Below are 21,734 nucleotides of genomic sequence, written 5' to 3' on the forward strand. Positions count from 1 at the left end.
TACTGGATAATTAGCTTGAAACTTTAGCTTTTAGCTAGTCATTTCTGTTGTTTGAAAATAGTAAGTATATTTATATGGCTGCATATGTAGCATCCCAGCAGTACTTTTAGCTATCTGAAAAAAAATGAGCCCACCCCAAAGTGTTTGGTTCTCTTTAAAAGATGCACTAAGTTATATTTAGGGGATATTTTGGCAGCAATGGAAAGTAGTATACAAAGCTGTGTTTTTATTAGTGTACATTAGCTTGTAACTAGGACACTTTGTAGATATAAAGGGCTTACAAAAACACATAGTGGGTGGGTCCTCTTGCAACAGTGGCATTCATATTGCGCTGCCATGTTTCTACAGTAGCCGAGAACAAACAAACACCAATCACATGCTGTAGAAAGTACTTCTCACGTTCTCATGTTGAAGTGCAGCTTAGTAAGGGAGGGGTGAGAGTGGGGTATTCAGTGAGTACCGTGTGCAACCTCCCTGATACGTCACTGTCCAATTTAAAAACACGTATCTCCCAAAATGTTAACTTTTACAGGAGTAAAACTTTCAGTGGAAATTAATGTAAAAAGTAATTTTGGCACATATCTATTGGTCCATCCATCATGAAATACTTAGTGTGAAGGAGAGCTACTGTGAAGAAGTAAATCTACTAAAAAATACACAATTCCTTAAAGTTCCTCAAACCTTTAAGAGGCATCGCAAGTGGGCTTTCCTTGACTAGATGTAGGTATGATTACAGCAGATATTCATTTTTAAAGTTGGCTGAAGTGTCTGCTCTAACACCTGAGGGGAGATGCACGCTAAACACGTCTAATCTCAGTGTAAGTAACCTCTACCATCAGCACATCACTAGCATGTCATTAGCTTCTTCAGTGTCCTGTGACACTATTGGCCTGCTTTACACAGCAATGTTAGTTATGCTGGGTCTAGAATACAGTCGAGAAGAAATACCCAGGTATCAGTAAACCCCATATAAGTAACATCTACCATCACCACATCACTAGCATGTTATTAGATTCCCTGCCTGGTGTGATGAAGGCCCACACTGGATATTAACTGCAGATTGGTTTGCTACACCCATATGAAGTCTATGAGCTCCGCTGGGCATTACCTAAGTGCTTTAATAAAACTGACCATCGAGAAGACGTGTTAATTAAAGTCTTACTAATTGTCTCGTTGCCCCAGCCATTCCATTAACTGTAAGTTAGCTTTAGCTAGACAGTACATTCCCCCTTAGGAAGTGAGGCTGATGTTGGCTTACGACTTTGACGTCATGCAAAAATCCATCAGCACACTGCCATCCACGGCTTATAAAGTTATGATCTATGATAATTATTAGTCATATAAACTGATAAATGTCTGCAGCTGTAATCTTTTTGGCTCCGTTTGGCTATAGAGGCCCGGAAACTCGTAGTGGCACTTTTCATGGAGAAAATGTCTTTGACTACAGACCGCAGAAATCATGTTGTAACTGTTGTACCTTTTAAAGGTACATTTACACTGTTTGTACCTTTACTGACCAATAATGTATCTCTGTCGTACTGTTTTTCTGAGTTAGTTTAGCTGGCGTCATGCCTATATAAGGAACTGTGGATCTTGGCTGTATTTCTATGTGAAACCAATAGTGTTCCTGAAAATTGCCACTATCACACTCGGGAAATGTGGATAGTACATTTACATCCTAAATACCACTCAAGCCTAAGAATCTTGAGGCTGTAGCAGTCAGTATATGAATAATGCTAAAGTACACTGCGATTTGAACTGATGCCAACTTCACCAAAAATTTAAAAAAAGCAAATTTGAGACCAATGCAGCGATAGAGACTGGAGATAAAAGAGAGAGTAGGGTTTAGTTCATTTGGCAAATCTGAGCCCAGTTTCTGACTTTACTGAGATCTCCACAAAGACTCCAAAAGAGACGCATGTGAGATTTCTTCTTTATCTCAGGGGACACGTTTGAGCAGTCATGTTTGTCTCATTTGTTTTTCCTCAGATCTCACTGTTGTTTTGGAGAAACTACAGAAATATTAAGAAGAACTCCTTTTTGATTTTTCTTTCCTCTGGGTTTTTTCATGCTGCGTCTTTTCCGCTCAGGAGTGTTAGCTCTTGCAAGTTGTTGTTTACCACAGAGCACGATGGAGGCCATTTCTGAAAATGTTGTTCATTTTTCCCACAGAGAAAAGGCACTTAGGCCCAGAATTACTAATATGGGCATGTGAGCATGGCGCTGAGTACTAACTGACGCACAACTTCAGAGGCCTTTATGAATGAACCGTTTTCTCCATTTCTCACTGATTTGGAGCAGGCGGTGAGCGAAGGGGGAGGAGGAGGGCGAACCAAGTGAGGTGCATGCAAATAATTCTTCGGAACAGAGTGGTGCGTGTGCACTCTTTTGTGGAGAGCGGAGCAGAGTGGAGGTGCAGCTAGGCTAATTATTTACCAGTCTGTTGGAGAGGAGCAGGGAGGGAAGCACCGTCTTTAACCCGAGCTAGCAGATGGCTCAGGGCTGATGAACTGTCCGGGAGCTGCCGCTCTGTGTGAGATGCAAACACTCGGGAGAATACTCTCGCTCCCTCAGCAGCCTGCTCATTAAACAGCTCCCCATTTCCCTGAGCTCCTCGTGTGGCTCGCCATTCCAAGGAAAATCATTTAGAGAGAGAGAGTGTGTGTGTGTGTGTGTGAGAAAGAGTGAGTATGTGTGAGCCTGTGTACGAGTATGACTGATTATCTATGTAAGAAAAAACAGAGCACTAGCTTTATGTAGGCTTCCCGACGTTGGAACCCCGAGCTACTGTTGATTCATTTAGGCTTTTGATGAATAGTGAATTCTCTCCAGCGTTTATTTATATTGGCCTTTAAATCTACACTTTACTTTCATTATTACCTTCTGCCTCCTAGGGGAGCGTTTCAGCGCAAAATAATTTTGATTATGGAGCTCGCAGCTCAGTACTTTGGCTCGGAGTCTAAATGTTTTGTGTAGGCCTGATCTGGAGATTTGAACAGAATCGTTAAGTGGGCACCTTGAGACCAGCTCCATAATTAGTTGATTTGCTGAGTGATATGTGCCGAATTGCTTCCTTTGTTTTCCTTTGTGAATGAATAGAAGTGGATTGCAGATGGGTGGATGCTAGCTTCCGTTAAGGAGTCCCACTCACTGCGGTGTAGACGAATCCGGGAGCCTGCCTGTAACGTGCTGTTGAGCACGGTCCATATGATGAGCCAAGCATAACAGCAAGTAACTCGTCTAAGGGTAGGGCTACTAATGCGTACCACAGGCATATAAACCACAACCCAGCCAAGCCCAAGAATAGACAATGGCTGTGTTCAAACTGCAGACAAATCTGACCTACTCTCATCTATTTATTTATTTTTTTAAATCAGATTTTTACAGATTTTTTTAATGTGATAAGATGAAGCTGTGTAACATTTGGGCTGAAGAAGAAGAATGCTTTTGGATGTGAGCCACATTTTAAACCAATTTGGAATGGGATTAATGATCAGTCTACAACTGGACAAGAATTGGACCTAGCTTACATGATAATTGCAAGACAAACAGGACAAAAACACTCAGAATCAGCTGTGGTAGACAAATCTAGTCACTTTTTCATAGACAGATTTAAAGAAATGGTTTACATTTGTTCTGTAATGTTAGCTAGGTAGCGTAACAGCTTATTAAATATTAGCAGTGCTGGCTAACATTTCGTTTGTTTTGTTCCCATTGTTAGCTTTACGGATTAGCTACCCATTAAACTAGCAACAGACCAGTTTGCTGGCTAGTTATGCTGTGAATTTGTCTTCAGTATTTTCAACAGGTTTACAATGTAGAAAATTATTTTTATATGTATTCATATTTCTTACAATTTACAAATAAGTAAAAAAGAATGACACAAAAAGGAGACATGAGGTAGAGATAAAGGAAATATAGGGTGTAGTTCATCAGGCAAATCTTAGCACAGTTTGTGACTTTACTAAAAATCCAGAGGGGAGACACGCAAGAAGATCGAGGTCTGTATCTCAGGATTCTTTAGCCATTGTCTTTCCATCTAATCTCGTTTTTGTCTGGGAGAAATTACTGAGATATTACAGAGATCTCCTTTTTGATTTTTACTTTCCTCTGGCTAAGGCTAGCTTATACTTGTTAAATTTACATTTACAGTTTTACAGAAGGCCGCAAAGCTCCCTAAACCACATGGCCTGGACCAATGCTGTTTAAAAGCTAAATGTTTTTCTAAATCCATACGTGTGAATGAAAGCGCTGTGCGGCTGCTCCTCTGTGCTCTGTGGAAAAAGCTTTACACGCTTTTCTTTTCTGTATACAAAATAGCCTCTGGCTCTTTTTTCTCCTGCCTGCCTACAAGCAAAGGCTTTTCTTGAGCGATCAAATATTTTTGGTATTGCAGGGGATATAGGTGGCTAGTGCAAGGTCAGCACATAGAGAGGGGGGAGAGGAATGAAAAAAGTGAAATATGCAGCCCTTTCCCTCTCTTTTTCTTTGGCTACCATAGCTCCATTGCTGCTGCAGAGGAGAATTAAAAGGTGAGAAGGCCTCTGTGCCTTAAAGGCAAGAACAAAATGGAGGGGAAATGGAGACGAGTGTAAGGCAAAGCACCTGTGAAATAGATATAAGGTCGCTGTGGATCGGTGTGTGGGTGTTTGTGTGTGGACGCTCTCTTGCATTACAGTAGCAGTAGCCCTCGGGTGACTACACCACAGGTCTCCAGGGAGTGGTAGTTTTGCTGACCTATCGCTGAGGGATGTGGACTGATCTTGAAGATATGAGACAAAAGGACATGAAGAGTGTAAATTCTTCTTTGTCTTTCCATTTTAAAACGCCTTCAGCCACCTCCAGCTTTATATTGTGTGTATTTGTCATGCTAAAATAAGCAATGGGAATGGTCCTTTAGTTTCTTTCCGTCTCTATAGTTATCGTTTCTTCACGAGTATTTTCTTATTAATGCATGTTAATAGTAGGGGTGACCATACGTCCCCTTTTTCCTGGATATGTTCTCGTTTTGGACGTAAAAAATGCATCCAGTCGACTATTTTTAATCACCAAAATGCCCAGGATCCAGATTTTGCGGTTGGCAGTCGCCATTCTTTTTGTATTTTTGCATTTATTTAATTTTTTGGCTCACCTTTTTTGCCCTCCAGTCCATGAAAAGAAACAGTGTTATGTAAAATGCATTAAAATCTAAACTGTATTCTATTTGTTTTATTATTGTATAAGGCTTAGGTTTTTACTGTTGTTTTATTGTTTAATTGTTTACACATAGCCTTGCTGCCCTCCCCACCAACCCAGCCCTCCACCCATTGTAGGAGTCTGTCCACTCCAGGCCACCATCCTGCCTAAGTGTCCTCCTTTTTAAAAACCAAATTATGGTCTGAATAACTAAGAGCAACCCATGAATATTCAAGCTGTATGTTCATTTTGCTCTATAAATCTAAAAATTGATTTTTGCTGAAACCTTTAGGCTTTCATGAATTAATTATTAAGAGCAGCATCCAACAATCACTACTTTTTCAATGTTTTCTTTCCACCTCTGCATGCAAACTATAATGTAGCAGTATTCACCTCACGCTTGAGTTTGCGGTGTTGTGTTTTTTGTTTTTTTTTCTGTCGCAGCAGCTGGGTGTGTAAATAAAGCAGGATATGTGAAGTCACATGCTGTCTAGGTCTCTCTAGAAATTCTCTATCTCTCCCTCTCACCCCTCAGAGTGGCTGGCTGGGAGTGACTCATTAGTGTCTCCTTTACTTCCTAATCAACGTATGATTTCTCCGCCTCTCTTGGCCCAGCAGCACGGACACATCAAACACATTCAAATCAGCAGCTGCATTATTCAGCCCTGCCTTTGTAGTGGCACACGCCAGTCACTCTGCAGCCCCGCCCCCTCCTCGCCCTCCTCCCCCACGTTGGGTCTCACTGCTGCCCCCCCCCCCTTCCAACACACACACACACACACACACACACACACACACGCACACAGCCACATACATCTGCTAGCCAACAGGGGATTGAAGCCTCCACTTCCTCTTCCTCTCTTTCTCAAGCATTTGGAATTCTTCTTATAGAGATGTCTCAAATAGAACCCTCGCAGTGTGCCACATTTAGCCCAATACTGTGCTCATACTGGGAGTTGAAAGGAGATGTACTGTGTACCATTGACAGCCACGTGAGGCAAAAAAACAGCACACCATTTTGTACTCCCCTTCAAAAATGGCCCACACACCAAACGAGACAGTCGTTAAACTGTGCAAATGGGATTTATGTGTGATTTAAGGTGCAAATTATGTGCAAAGAAACAAAAAAGCGACCATTTTTATATTTAACAGCATTTTAGCAGCATTTTACAAGCTTTGAATTTCCAAATGAATGCTTGCATGCTCTCTCAAAACAGCCTTTAAAACAGCGATGTGTCTGCTTCATAAATTACCATAATTTGAAGTACATAATGTTGCCAAGAGTTTGTAAACACCCCTTAGAATGAATGAATTCAACTAATTTAAGTTTCACTCTTTGTTGATGTCTTTCTCAGGTCATTGTGAAAAATCCTATTTTCATGCAGCGAAATGTGCAGTGTTATGAATTTATACCTAGCGCTTGTGAGAGATGGAGCTGGATTTTAGTGATAGGCTTGTGGTTCGTGAAATTGAAAACACAAATCTAAGCGTGTAATATATCATATGCGTACGTGTGTTTGTATAATTCTTATACATAACGTATGAACTCTTTCCTCAGTCTAACGTTTCTGTTTCTCTCCCTCTCTCTTTGTCTCTCGCCCAGGCTTTCATCTCAGTGGGACAGTGACAGAGCCGGCCACACCCTCTGAGCCGGAGGTAGTGTGTAGTGTGGCCATCAGCTTTGACCGCTGCAAGATCACCTCTGTGACATGCGGCTGTGGCAACAAGGACATCTTCTATTGCGCCCACGTGGTAGCGCTCTCCTTGTATCGCGTACGGCGGCCCGAACAGGTCAAACTGCACCTGCCCATATCAGAGACACTCTTCCAGATGAACAGAGACCAGCTGCAGAAGTTTGTACAGTACCTCATCACCGTCCACCACACAGAGGTGTTGCCCACAGCCCAGAAACTGGCAGATGAAATCCTCTCCCAGAACTCGGAGATCAACCAAGTACACGGTGAGGGAGAACATGGCTTATATATAGAGGCAGGTTTATCAGCGCCAATAATGTTTTGGCCAGTGAAGCAGAATTCAAATAAAGCTTCATAAGTTGAATTTGGCATTTAGTATACACAGATTAACTGAAACATTAACAGTGCCTCTTTATTTCTGAGCTCATTGTTCATTTCATCAGATTCACTTATCATGTGCATGCACTTTGTAGTTCTATAAATAAAGATGGTTGTCAATCTGTTGCTGTGCATACTTTGTTAGTCTCCCTTCATTCAACAGCCAGGACCCCTACAGGGCCATCACAGAGCAGGTAGTATTTGGGTAGTGGATAGTTTCATTTTATGTTATACCATAGCAATAAGTGCATGTTTACATTTGTGTTTGTTTGTGTTTGAGTGAATCAGGCACAGCAGTGTCGCTGGAGTTTTTTTTCTTTGAGTTTCACCACAGCATTTTGTGCTGATTTCAACCTGATACCAACACCAGTTTTAGTTCCTTAAATCTATATTAGGATATTAAGTAGGGGTGGTCTATATGGCAAACAATATATCACATCAAAACTATGTACTACCCTCTCCGGCAGTTGAACCCTATTGTATGTGATTAACAATTATATTCATCTCAGATTTAAAGACTACTAGAGCTGTCCCCATCCAGAAATTGTTGGAAATAAAATAATTCAAGATTCAGAACTGTCCCACAACAACCACAACCGCCCAAATTGATCAGAATGTTCCACGTGTTTGTCCGATCCAAAAGACACATTATTTATTCATGTGCTACCGACCCATTTTCCTGTAAAACTCATTGGTTGAAATCTTTTAATTGTAGGTTTTTATTCCCTCACACCAATGGTATGCTCTGGTTCATAGTCCCATTTATGGAAGGGTCCCCCCTTTATGGTGGATTGGTTCATCCCTGGCAGGGTTGACGTAAGCTCAAAGTGGGGGGGGGGGGAGAGGAACTGTGTCTTGCTTCTCTCATCGTGTCCACGTGAGGCACAATGGCCATATTATATTTCACTTTTGTCGGGAAGGGGAAATCTAAAGCGGATGTTCCAATTATGGAAAAAAGGAGCCGGTTAACTGGCACATTTTGGAGAGGGGGGAAAAAAGGAAGTGCTTTCATCAAGGCAGGGCTGTGCGAGTTCACGGCTGGAATGCAGGAAGTTGATTTGATGTGGTGCTTCGTAAATCTTTATAACAAGACTGTAAGCGTTTAAATCATCAAACCTTTCTTTTGTTTGGGGTTGGGGGCTTCCTCCTCGTCCGCACACATGCAAAGCATTGGGCTCTTTCTGCTCTTTTCAAACCCAAACAGACCTCCCTGGTCTGACAGCCCTCATATGCTGTCTGGACTGGATTAGTACTGATTGTATTAGTGGGCCACATTGCTGGTGAAATATGTTGGCCATTTGGTTTTCTCTGCTTTAGCTTATCTGGGCCCTGTGTTCCTACATGAGCTTTTATCTTCTTTTATGTGTCACCACATGTGTACCTTCATATCCAAGAACATATGCTTCTTTGTCACTGGTTTGTCTTTCACATTGTGTGTACTTAAAGGCCTTTGAGAAGCGCTGACTGATTTTGTTTGTTGTGTGTGTGTGTGTGTTAGGGGCCCCGGACCCCACAGCAGGGGCCAGCGTGGACGATGAAAACTGCTGGCATCTGGACGAGGAGCAGGTCCAGGAGCAGGTCAAACTCTTTCTGTCCCAGGGGGGCTACCACGGCTCGGGCAAGCAACTCAACCTCCTCTTCTCTAAGGTGGGATGGCTACAACACATCACGCAACTCCTAGCGACTGGGTCTTTTGTATGGACCACATGTCTACATGAGAAAGCAATGATACACTTGAATTATCATATTTTAAAACACTTGTCTGTAATATAGCAATATTTATATGGCTTTTCATATGGTGTTCATTTGCTTTTCACTTGTAATGCAATAAAGAGCTATTAGGCTCTTTTAAGAGATTGAAATCATTGTTTATTTGTTTGGGTTTTATTCTTTTCTAATAAAATATAAATTTGTAATGAACATGTAAACGATGATTGTTACATGATAAAAAACTTCATTGTTTTCAAACATTTATTGCTAAACCGAAGGAAAATGAACAGAGCTGTAGGTGATTCCAGGATATTTTAGTAACACTTGTAAGTTCTTTTTTTAACTAAGAAACAGCTGAATATTTTTGTGTTGTGGTTAATAAAGTAACAAAATTGGAACATTATAGGTTGTTACACCATTACCCTGAAATGGATTAAGCAGAAAAATGATGATAGACATTCTGAACGTTACCACAGCATGGCTTCATGCCTTGAGTGCAGGTACTAGACTGACATTGAAAATGTGTGACGCATTATGAAACGCAAAATATGACAACGGAGACCCCGGACTGTTGAGCAACCACCTACAAAGCTTCAACAATTAGTGTCCTCAGTTCCCAAACACTTATTGAGTGTTGTTATAAGGAAAGGTGATGTAACACAATGGTAAACTTGCCCATGTCCCAACCGTTTGAACATTAAATATCTCATCTTTGTAGTGTATTCATTTGAATATAGGTTGAAAAGGATTTGCAAAACATTGTATTCTGTTTTTGTTTGTTTTACACAACATCCCAACTTAATTGGAATTGGGATTGTAAGTAAAGTTTTCCATATTTTCCACAAATTCAGGACTAAGTAGACTGTATTTAGTCATATTTAAAAACTTTTCTATTTTGTAGGAAGTACCTTGAGGTCAGGGTTTACAGAATGAATGTCTGTGGATGAATGCGGATGAATGCTTAACCATAAATTATCGCTAACTTTCCCAACAATTTGCTGTTGTTTTGGAAACTTTCAAAAAGGCTCACAGGTGTTGGCTCTTTCTCAGACCCATAAACTAATGTCTTTTGGGTTTTTTCTTTGTTTTTGTTTTTTTTGTATCTGTGTGTGTACACTGCAGGTGCGGGAGATGCTGAAGATGCGGGACTCTAACGGGGCAAGGATGCTGACGCTAATAACTGAGCAATTCATGGCTGACCCTCGGCTCGCTCTGTGGAGGCAGCAGGGCACCACCATGACAGACAAATACCGCCAGCTCTGGGACGAACTCGGTGAGCTGATATCAGCAGATTTGAGTTCACAATAAGCAAGATAAGGGCCACAGTAACAAGAAAAAAGGTCTAAGATAAGGGTAAACAATGTGAAAAGAGAACCCAGACTTTAAAGGGGACCTACTATGTTCCCAGTCTTGGGCCTATTGTTAGGAGATTGCGGATTCTATCCACGAAGATGCCTCAGGCAGCCAAGACTGGGAGTTCAAGAGAGGGCACATTTGGCCTCATTCTTTTTGGTGTGTTGGGTGGCCTTACTTTTCTGTTTCATCACAAGTACAAGGCTCACCAGGGCAAGGATCTGTTACTTTGCAAGGGAGATCTGGACATTTCACAGTGTCTTCCAAGTGTGGTGATCTGTCAGTGGCATTATGTTAGGAACAGTTTGAAGAGAAGCATTTGTGGAATCACATAAACAGGAGGAAACAGGGGCTTGCATTCACACTCCCAATTGGCATTTTGTGCGATTAGGGGAGTCGGGTGGAATGTGATACAATTAAATTGAGGAAAAAATTAAAGCAAATAAATAAATAAATTGTAAAAATCAAATTAAATTATCATAGAAATAAGAACCAGCTTGGGCATTCAAAACAGGTGTGTAGCAGTGATGTGTCAAAATGATTAGCCTGTTTGTCAGTCTTATGACATTGCCAATGGTGGTATTTTAAATTTATTGCAAACAACTGCGGTAGATGCTGCGATAGTTTTGTTCGGGATGCATAATTATTAGCTAGTATAGTAGAGCCAATATGCAACTTTATATGATAAAGATCGTATTTCTGCAACAGTTCTTACTAGAATTGTATCTTCATGTTGTCTCTGTTTTGATTGGTAAAGAATGAACTGCTTATATCTTTGAATAACTGAATAAACAGTATTACAGTATGATATAAACGCCCTTAAACTGGGTAACTTAGTCTAGATTGTGCGCTTGTGTATTGTGTATTTGACTTGACTACATTCGGACTGTGTTGGCCACATGCTAAACCCACCTACGTCTCTGAGGACATCCATTTAGAAGACTCTTCCGCTGCCAGTTTGCACATTTGCAGCATTTGCTCTTGATCAATATTGCATATTTCTTTCCCACTTAAGCCCCCCCAGGGCTTTCTGGCTGAAATATTGTGATGTAAGTTCAAAAGCCTGAGTTGCACTCTAGTAGTACAACACCCTTCTGTAGAAGACAGTGAAATGCTGATCCTTGTTGTTCCATGCAGGACAGCGGGACAAACTTTCAGGGTGGGTCAGTGAGCAAATTTTGGGGTATTATATCATTACAGTTCACGGGCCAAATCATCCAAAGAAGAAAAAAAGGAAGCGGAAAAAAAATCCCACTGCGATTGAAGCTATTGGAACGAAAGCAGCGCAAATTGGATGGCTGTGTAATCATTTTAATTGTGACTGGCTTGCCACAGCATTGAGCCTGCCAATGCACAAAGCCCTGTGATGTTTCGTCAATTTTGCCTTGGCACCCAGGACGACCGACACAATAGATCGGGTCCAGGTCCCTGGGCACAAGGAGAGGGATGCAGGCCTGGCCTGACTAGTGAAATAACTCCAGGAAAGCTTAAATTTACACAATTATCCTCTTTGCCCAAGCATAGTCAACCGGCCAATACATGTTTGGTGTGAGATGTTTTCTTGGGTTTTCTGTTGGAGCTTGAACGCTTCAGTAATGGAATGTAATGGAAGCTTATGAGCAGAGTTAGCAAACGCGCAGCTTAAATCACACAAATTACTCACAGCATATTAAACTTTCTCTGACACATCTGCATAATGTGCTTTTATTCGTGATATGGCCAAACATTTGACAATAACATTTAAATTTTGAATTCTGCTACTTTAAATTGCATCTATTTCTAACACAGGTGTTCAGTTGTGCACAGTTTGTATAAGACCCATATAAAAGCACTGACTCATCTAGAGCAGCCAGGTGAGTCTAAGGTCACCTCACCATGCTCAGTGCCAAATATGGGATTAAGAGGTATAAATGCACCCAACGTTGGGCTCTGGAGAAGGGGAATTTCATATATTGAGTGATGCAGCGTCATCTAACGGGGCTTGTCTACCACATGGTACTATCTCTTCTGTGCTCTACTCTACATGCTACCTAGTTAATTTTCCACTATAAAGCTCTTCACACCCCCACTACCCCCGAAATATAGCTGGTGATGTTGCAAAACAGTGTGTCTGAAACTGAGCTCTATTCACTATATAATGCACTAATTTTGGTTGCCGCCATTTTGTATGACTGTATGAAAACCTATTGCCGAAAGTGCAAACAATCCCACAATGCACCGCAAACGTTAGCATACAACCCATGTACACTAGCTGACACTAGTGGATAGCAGATACCCATAATTCACTGTGCTGTTTGGTTAAAAACCTGAATGAGTTAGTGTCTGAAACCATTCAGTACACTATAATAGTGCACTGTATTATGAGTAATATGGAGAATAATGAATAGTGACCCATTTTGAACGGTGTCAGTCTCTAACTAGAGCCACTGCCTTTGGAATTGTGACAGTAATGTTAAGCATTTTTTACTCATTGTGTACTACACGCAGCAGTTCAGACAGATCAGTGTAAATTTTATTGTATTTTTTATTTTCTTTTTGTTCCTTCTTGCACCCTCCAGTTCTCACTGGATGTAATTTTATGAGCTGCCATTGTTAGTCAGATAAAAACAAATGTGATCTCTACTGTAGCTTGGAAATGTTACAAATTTTACACAGATTGTGCTAGATATCTGAAAGTCTCTATGGCCATTCAGTGCTCTGCAAGATTTACAGATCATTTTTAGTCCCTACTCAGCTCGCTCGGAACCAAAAGCAAACAGGTACTAAGAAAAGTACCTTGTTCCAGGTACCAGAAACCCCAATATGCTTAATAGAAAAGCAAAAAAAAATAAACTCCTTAGAGGAGTTGGAGCTTTGTTTTTGAATCAGAACCAGTCATCCAACATTATTTCTTGACAGTAAGGCTCCTGAGAATGAATGCAATCACACCTTCAAAACATTCTACCATCTAGTGCCTTGCCCTGTTGTGCAGTATGATCAGCCATCTCGAAGCCTAGGTTTTCTCTTAAGAACATGTTATCCAGCATCTTTGATGTTAGCCTAAGAGCGTCAGACTCTAAATAAGTCTTGGTAAATTGTGTAGATTATATTGTTCTCAGAACTATAAGTGAAGCTGTCTCACGTTGCAGCCTCCCACTGCTTTTGAAGTTGGACACTGGTGTATTCAAGAGTTTTGCATTTGTGTGTTACTAAAGGAGGGCTGTTGCCTTTGTCCTTCCAAACTAGCCGTGTGAATTTTTGCGGGCTAGTGGAGATTAGGGGGAGTTTGGGTGTAGCATGCACTTCCACGTTTGGCTGTGTTTGTCAGGGGGCCGCTAACAAGAAGGGGAAGGGAGGCCCCTCAGTCACAAGGGAGGTGGGCTGTTTAAGTGACCTCTACTTGGAACGCTCGCTCACAAACTGAGGAAGAGCTCTCCTGTTAACATCTGCCCTTGAAGCGTTGTAGTTCTTGGAAAATCTCTGTTTACACAAGGCATGAATTTTGTTACAGAACAAACATTGTGTGTATAACATAGTTTTCAGATTCAGCTCATGATAAAATATCTTCTAATGAGCTTAGAACCAGCACTTAAAACAGAATCCAAGTGAGCAGTAACGAATAACGAATACTGATAGGCAGTGGTTAATTTACACGATGCAGTAGAACAAAGATGCTGAAATCAATTTATCCAGTGGCCACATGGTAAAATCTGAGGCTGTGTATAAGGTGAGATTGTAAGTATGTAGTGGGTCATATTTATCGGAATACAGTCTAGGGTCTCATGGTTTTGAGACCTTTGTTGTGGAGCTTGGGTGACCAAGGAGCCACAAGCTATATTTACACAAATACTCATGCACAAAACTACCATTCCACAGCAACCTTCTTATGTCAGTCACAAATTGCAGATTGAGTCTTTTAATTCCAGACGTTCGAATATACATTATCTGTATTCAGCCACTGTCTTTGTGAAGAGAGTATGCAGAGGGATGATGTCTTTGGAAACAGACTCTGAAAATTAGGGCAGATATTACTCTGAATTATCCATCATATGTCACAGGATTGTGAGGAAGCGTTGGTTTTTAAGATAAGACAATAAGATACAGGAAAACCCTTGTCCTTCCCCATAATCATATGCCATAGCGGCAGATACTGCGGAGGTTTCTCTAAGATGGTTTCAGAGTCTTAGAGAAACTGGACTCTAGGACTGTCTTGCACTGATCGAGAAATCCTCACCATAGCCACCGAAACACAACGAGAATTTGCTTATTTTAATTCAATAAGACACGAGTTACTTCTGATTTTCTCATTTCAAAATGAAAATTGAATGTCCCAGAAGTACACAGGTCTAACATATATATCGCTATATTTTTTATTACGAAAGGAAGAGCCGCAATTGCACGGGAAACAAGTCGCGGGTTGGCAACCCCTGCTATAGAGCCACACTTCAGGTGTGTATCTGCGGCAGCCATTTTGTACGAAGGAGTGTTCTTCCTCTCGCTAAAGGAGAGGCTCTACCTCATTAAAGAGCAAGAAAAAGAGAGGCGGAACCCTGTCTCAAACATTTTCCTCTCTCTCTCGCCCTCTCTCTCCTCTATCAGGCTCTCTGATGAATCACTAGGCCTGTCAGGCCCGTAATTGGAGAGGCCTTCGTTATGAAGGCTGCCCCCCTCTCACATTCTCTCTCTCTTTCTCCCCTTCTCCCCTTCCTTCCGTCCCTCAGCCCTTCTTCCCCTCCACCTCCTCCAGCCCCTGACAGGAGCGATAATGCTAAGACCGTTTCATTAAATTCTGGACACTTAATGTGACACCAGCGGTCAGGTAGGAGCTATGGGAGAGGATGAGGAGCTGGAGGAGGAGGGGGAGGTGAGGTTACAGCTCAGATTTATGCATGGAGGCGGAACCACGTCTCTCTCTCTCTCTCTCTCTCTCTCTGCCTGCCATGAGAGGGCCCCTTTTGTTGATGGGAACAAAGGCATGTTTCCCTGAGACGGGGCTTGTCGAGTACAGTGAAGGATGCTATAGGTTCTGGGCTTGCTGATATGAATATCACCACCAATGCAATGCAGATTTTGAGGAGCATTGTTATATGTATGCTAATAAATCTGCTGGGTTTGATCCATAAAGCCACAGAATGTAAGACTCTTAAACACCTACACCTCCGCTAATGATATTGCACATTCCTGTTGATCACTATGAATTCTTTTAAGTTATAAGTGAATTGAAATCTGGACCCACTGACTTGTCCCTCCGAATGGAAAGAGGTGAACAGAGTTTAATCTACTGATGATTAGCAGTTGTGAAATACGACTAGAAGTCTGTATTCCGAAGAGTTATTCAGTATCTCCTACTAAACAGATAAGTACAGTTATGTAAATAAGTAACCGAAGTGCAGGCGAACACGCAGAACCTGATTAATGGTTAACAACCAGAATGTACACTCTTCCTGAGGTCTTCTGTTAAATATTCGAGACTATATTATGGCTATGATAAATCAGTTGGAACTAATATCAGCTGATTTATTTATTGCCTAATTGATGAATTGGTGGGGGCTCTGTGTAAGAGGGCGCAGAAACGGAAAGACAGTTTTAGCACTGAATGAGCAGGTTGATGGTGGAGATGAGATAGGGATTGAAGGCTCAAATCAGGCCTGTGAAAGTAGCAGCCATGGGGCGGAGGAAGTGTGTGAGAGTGCGTGCGCGCCTGCCTACATGTGTTTTGCGCATGTGTGGATGCATTTATACAGTGAAGCCCAATATTGTTTTAATTAATCTGGGCATGGGGGCCTTTGTGGTGAAACCGACTCCTTTTCATCTAGCTTGCATCTGAGAGAAAAAAAATAGGCCATGACTTCTCTCTGCTGACATAATTACACCAGCAGGCTCTAATCCTTTACATTATCCGCCCCACAGCTGAACACTCCGCAACAGCAAGACAATGGAAAGGTAAAGGCACGGTAGATGCTCCATTAGGATCCAGCCCCATGTTTAGTATTCTCCTCGCCACCTTCCCCCAGCATACAGGCTTATCTTGATCTTTGTCGTAATGAATTACAGCTGCTGAGGCTGCCTCACTCCCTCGCCTCTGCGTTCCTCGAACAGTGAGCTGCGGAACAATAGGATCCTCCGATTATTGAGGGTTTACCAGCAACCCAGCCACGTCTATCGGCCTCGCAGAAAAATAGCTCCTGCTCAAGTGGCGCTTTTGTCGTACCCTGCCGACTCTTTCTAGCGCTGGGTAAGAATGATTGGGAAAAATAATTTCAGCGAAATTCCATGATGGTGATTAATTTGAAGATAAGAAGATTTCACACACAATTGTAGCAGTTGAACTGTCAACAGTTGATCGTGTGAATAAATGGGTGTTTAGTGGCACAAGTAGAATGCTTATTCTAAAGGCCTTAAGACTGCTTTGCAAATAGGAGAACGCATTTTGACGTTTTGACCGCAGTCAGAAGGATATTTTTTTAAATAAACATCAAAAATAAATAAGTGTCTGCCTTTAGATTTCAATGAAATCGGTCTATAGACATACGACCAGCAATTTCTTCCATTGACAGTGTTTTTGTCATGAGCTGCATCGTACGTTTATATACCTCCGCCAATAAGATACATATTCTGGGGTGCGGCTTCAGTCGGTACCCAGCTCTTAAAATATTCATGAGTGTGGTTAAAATATCAAGTCTATATTGCTTCATGTGATTTAAAAAAACAGCATGCACCGATCTATTCCCAAACACACCTGCTATTAACTAGCATACGAAAACTTCTAATGTGCCTTTTTTCATGAATCTTGCCACTGGTTTGGTTTTTATTTTCTAAAAACTATATATTGAAAGACTTAACTGACATTTCTACGTGATCTCGAATGAAGATGTTGCCCACTGAACGTTTGAGGTTGAGATTTTGGTGAGATGTACACTGCTTTTAGCCAGTAGAGTCTGTGTAGAGCAGGGCTTTCAGTTTAAAGCAATGTCGATGATTCTGGGGAAATGCTGTTTTATTTGGTTTGTTCACATTCAGGAGCTCCACGTGTTTTTAAGATTGAATGCGGTGTTTGAAGGAAATAAGTGGTAAGTTTTTATTCACTGTTTGAATTACCACAGAAACTCGTTATTTAGTTTTGTAGCACTTTAAGTTTGTTTACTTCCATGCAGTTAGTGCTCCCAGGACTTTAGAGTCAGTTCCAAGTTAATTAGTCAATATTGCCCACCTATGGAGCAAGAATAGAGCAATATCCGCAACTCTTTTCATAATTTTTGATGTTTGGAGGTCTCCCCACTATCTGAAACCTCCAGATGCCATTTCTCTGCCATGAGCAGAGAGAGAGAAAGCCTACTAGGTCGGACCAAGACCCTTTATGACTGACAATGGTGAGGAAACAACAAAATTGTGCACATTGACCTTAAATTACATCTGTGCTGAACAAAATGCAAGAGAAATGTAATTCCTGCTATGAGCATTCTAGCTCTAGAGCTGTTAGCATGTGTTTAGCTTCATTCTGTAGACACAGAAGAGTAGTATCACTTTTTTAATCAGAATGTCTTTTGACTGCAAGCTAAGGCCAATGCAGAATTGTCTGCACTTCTTGCGCAGCAGTAAACGGGAGGGTTTTTTCCTTTTAGCCAATGCAATTATCTTCCGCAGACGGTTGCGTTTGGAACAGTTTTCCCCCACATATTGCAATTATCCTCCACTTGACATATTGAATCTTCTCAACGCTAATGTTAGCTTATAGCTTGAGTATAATCGTATTAGAAATCTGGCATGGACCTTCCCTGGGTGTGGCTGTGGGTGTGGCCAGGGATCAGTACTAAGCTTGTCAGCTATCTCCTGTACCCAGGATTTCACCCATTCTCCGCGCTCTTCCTTCTCTTGTCCTTGATGCCCAAACAAAGACTCGCCTAGCTTCTCTCCCCTTGCCTTCCTCCCCTCCCCCTTCTGTTCTCTCCCTATCCTTTTTTTCACATTTCCTCCCTTCAATCTCTCCGTCTTACTTTCGATTGCTCGCCTCCTTTCATTCTTTTCTCTCTGTCTCTCTCAATCTTAGTCTGTTTTTGCTCTTCTGTAATTGTTCCAGTGCCATCATATATTTCTTTCACTTTTCCTCTCATTTACTCTCTCCCCCCCCTCTCTCTCTTATTTACTGTCTCCCTCTCTCTCCCTCCCCATACTCTTTCCGTACAGTGTAGGTATTCTCAATATGTTATTGTGGCTCACTTGGGGAGTGATTAAACTATCATACGCTTGCCGTATGGCACAGGCCTCTCACCAGAGTCCATACATCATGCCCTAATGCAGCCAGCGGGATGACTTGGCGCTCACAGGAAGGCCCTGTACTGCCAGCCAGGGAGACAGTAGCCGTTTTTACCCTCAGAGAGGGAGACGATATCGATCGCTTACTGAGAGCTTCCTGTCATTTTTGGTTTGTATGTGTCAGTAGGATGTACATATGAGCTCCACAAGAGAGTTTTAGGGAAGCAATCCTGCCAGCGTTGAATTAGAGTAGAGCACCTGGACTTAGGAGAAAAAGAAATAACATATTTCCAGGCATATTTTATACACATTGCTGTAGTTTATTTATTTATCCATTTTTTTTATTACATACTTTCATATGATTGAAGATAAAAATTATCTTTGAAAGAACCAGTCGAAATATTCAAAAACTTAACTTACATTCAAATTAAGAAAGATTTTCCTTCCTCTAAAGTTACCGTTGGAGTTGAGCAGGGTTTGGTCTGACAGCAGCTTTCAAATATCAAATCTCCAAAATGAGATATTCGTTCATTTCATTGAGAACTGTATGTACTGTAATGTAAAGGGCAGCTGTCGTTTTTTTTTTTAATGGTGTAAACAATAGGGCTTTAATATGACTGCAGTAATAAATCAGTGCATGTCCGTATGAATTTTCAGAGGCATCGTTAATGTCGGCTGCGCATCACCAGAACATGAAATATCCAACATAAACTCATACGCTATTGTCTCTAATTGACCCCTTTTAAAGGAATCAATCATAGTTTGTCAGGCCTCAGGACCCTTCGGAGAATACACACAAAAGACTGGCGCCAATTACGCCGGGACGGGAAATTAGCACGGCATAGATTTGCATGTTTAGCAGCGGAGCGAACCGGGCGCATCATGGGACTCAGCTTTTTAGCTTTCAGCATAAGCTGAAGAATAGGTACATGGCTCTCCAAGGCCATTTGTCCATGTTAAAGGTGACGGGACTTATTCGAGCAGTCAGCTGACCTATTTCTTTGTTTGTCTGTCCAAAGTAATGAAGCTTTGGACTGTATGGATGCTGCGTCTCATCTGGGGACCTTAACGGGATGTATCTAGATCCTTATGTGGGTGTCTGACCGGGTTCTTTTTTATTTTTTTCCCACCAAACAATAAAATATGAACAGGATGTCACTTATGATTCATACTACACATATGGATATTTGTGATGTTTTAGAACCTTGTTTGCTTGAACACTGTGAATTAAATGAAAATCAGCCACACATGGAAGTCAGAGTCCTGATAAACCTTACTGTAACTAGCTCCTGTTTTTTCACACACAGTTTCTCACTGGTTTTACTGAGTTTAACCGGTCTCGTACTAAATAGGACCTGGAGGTTGTGGGTTCAAGTCCCGCTCCGGTCTGTGAGGAGTTTGGTGTGTTCTCCCTGTGTCCGCGTATGTTTCCTCTGGGTGCTCCCACAGTCCAAAACACATGTTGGTAAGTGGATTGGCGAGGGAAGAGGGAAAAAAACAAAAAAAAAAACAGTGTGAACGTGTGATTGTGTGTTGCCTTGTGAAGGACTAGCGCCCCCTCCAGGGTGTGTTCCCACCTTGCATTCCCAGTGATTCTGGGTAGGCTCTGGACCCACCATGACCCTGAACTGGATAAGTGGTTACAGACAACGAACGAATGAATGAAGAGTAGTAATGTTGAAAAAATGTATTCGATAAAGCAATTATGTTTTATGTTTATAATTGGCATTCAGTAATAATCGTAGTATTAAAAACAATAAATAATGACGTTAAATAATTAACAAGTCATCTGTTCATACTCATTTCATGCTTGTATTTATAGTATTATAGTATTATAGTAATTTTTACATTTTTAAAAATTTTTTTAAATAAAGTTTTACTCACTCTTCTTGCTCTCTTGCACATTTCTTTATTATATACAGTATGATTTATATTATATACATGAAGCAAACAAACAAAACAAAGAAAGGAGAGAAAGAACCTGCATTTACAACCACGCCGAGTGTGTCTGATTTCAAGATTCTGACACCTTGAGTGCTTACACAGTCCGTATGAATGGGACACAGTCAGTTTGACGTATCATTAGACAGTTTAGCATCATGCTAAATCTTCAGACCCTAAAAGACAGTAGAGAGAGGGAGAAATTTTCTCTATCCCTGTGTCTCTCACTCAGCCTGTGTGTTTAACCACGCCCTCTCCTCTGCTGGGTTTCCCAGGTGCCTTGTGGATGTGCATCGTGCTAAATCCTCACTGCAAGGCCGAGCAGAAGGCAGCCTGGCTCCGGCAGCTCAAGAAGTGGAACGGCGTGGACGTGTGCCCCTGGGAGGACGGTAACCATGGCAACGAGCTGCCCAATTTAACAAACGCTTTGCCTCAGGGTGCACACGGCAACCAAGGTGAGTCTGAATATGTTTGGGGGTGTAACTGTGGAGGAGATTGGGGTGGGGTGAGCGGGAGGTGGGGGCTCTCTTTTAATCAACTGTGCCACCTTGAAGCCCCCCAGCTCCCGTCTTTATTGGGCTTTGTGTGACTAATGGAATGGACCTAATGACACCACCTCACATGACCCTCCTCCTCTCTGGCTTTCAAATCATAACTCAGGACAGAACTGATGGAAGGGTGCTCTGTTAAAAGTATTTGATCAGCCAGTGCTTTTATATGGACAGAGTTTTCTTTTTTTTTTTTTAATTGGGCATTTTGCTATAAATATTCAGTGGAGCTGCACAGTAATTGCTGAGAAATCATATCTCAAAGCCTGGGCCTTGCTTTTGGTTTTTCTGAGTGGCTCCTGTGCCCTGGGCATAGATATAGTGGAATGCTATTACAGGCCTATATTATTCTGTTATGGCTGTTTTGTCCATGTTCAGTAATTCAAGGCTTAGGTGTTTTTTTTCCCCAAAATAATCAATATTTGTTGGGTTATGTGAATAGCCTGATTCATCAGAACACCCACAGAAACGCTCGTCTGGAGCTGAGGTTGTTCCAGATGTAAGCCGAACAGTTATTATTCAGAAGTTAATGTTTCTACAGTGTCAGTATTGAATAAACAAGTGTCGTTTGTTAGTATTTTTGAATACATAATCAAAATGATGTTGTATTTTATTTTACTCTTCAGTAGTTCAAATGTTTTGAAACTAATACTTTTATTAGTATAAAAGCAGTGCAATATTAGATATAGATACTCTCCAGAAT

General features: G+C 41.5%; 1 protein-coding gene across 3 annotated transcripts in view; it reads left to right on the top strand.

Moving 5' to 3' along the window:
• The window catches only part of zswim6 (zinc finger, SWIM-type containing 6), a 111,208-nt gene that overhangs the window by 68,198 nt on the left and 21,276 nt on the right, over positions 1-21,734 (top strand). For all 3 annotated transcript variants that reach the window (XM_066651220.1, XM_066651218.1, XM_066651219.1), the window contains exons 2-5: positions 6,779-7,135; positions 8,746-8,894; positions 10,080-10,230; positions 20,759-20,938. In XM_066651220.1, the coding sequence (XP_066507317.1) occupies positions 7,006-7,135; positions 8,746-8,894; positions 10,080-10,230; positions 20,759-20,938 (610 nt within the window). In that variant the 5' untranslated portion in view covers positions 6,779-7,005. The remainder of the gene's footprint in view (positions 1-6,778; positions 7,136-8,745; positions 8,895-10,079; positions 10,231-20,758; positions 20,939-21,734) is intronic.

The sequence above is a fragment of the Hoplias malabaricus genome, chromosome 18 (assembly GCF_029633855.1).
Source record: "Hoplias malabaricus isolate fHopMal1 chromosome 18, fHopMal1.hap1, whole genome shotgun sequence".
Taxonomy (NCBI): domain Eukaryota; kingdom Metazoa; phylum Chordata; class Actinopteri; order Characiformes; family Erythrinidae; genus Hoplias; species Hoplias malabaricus.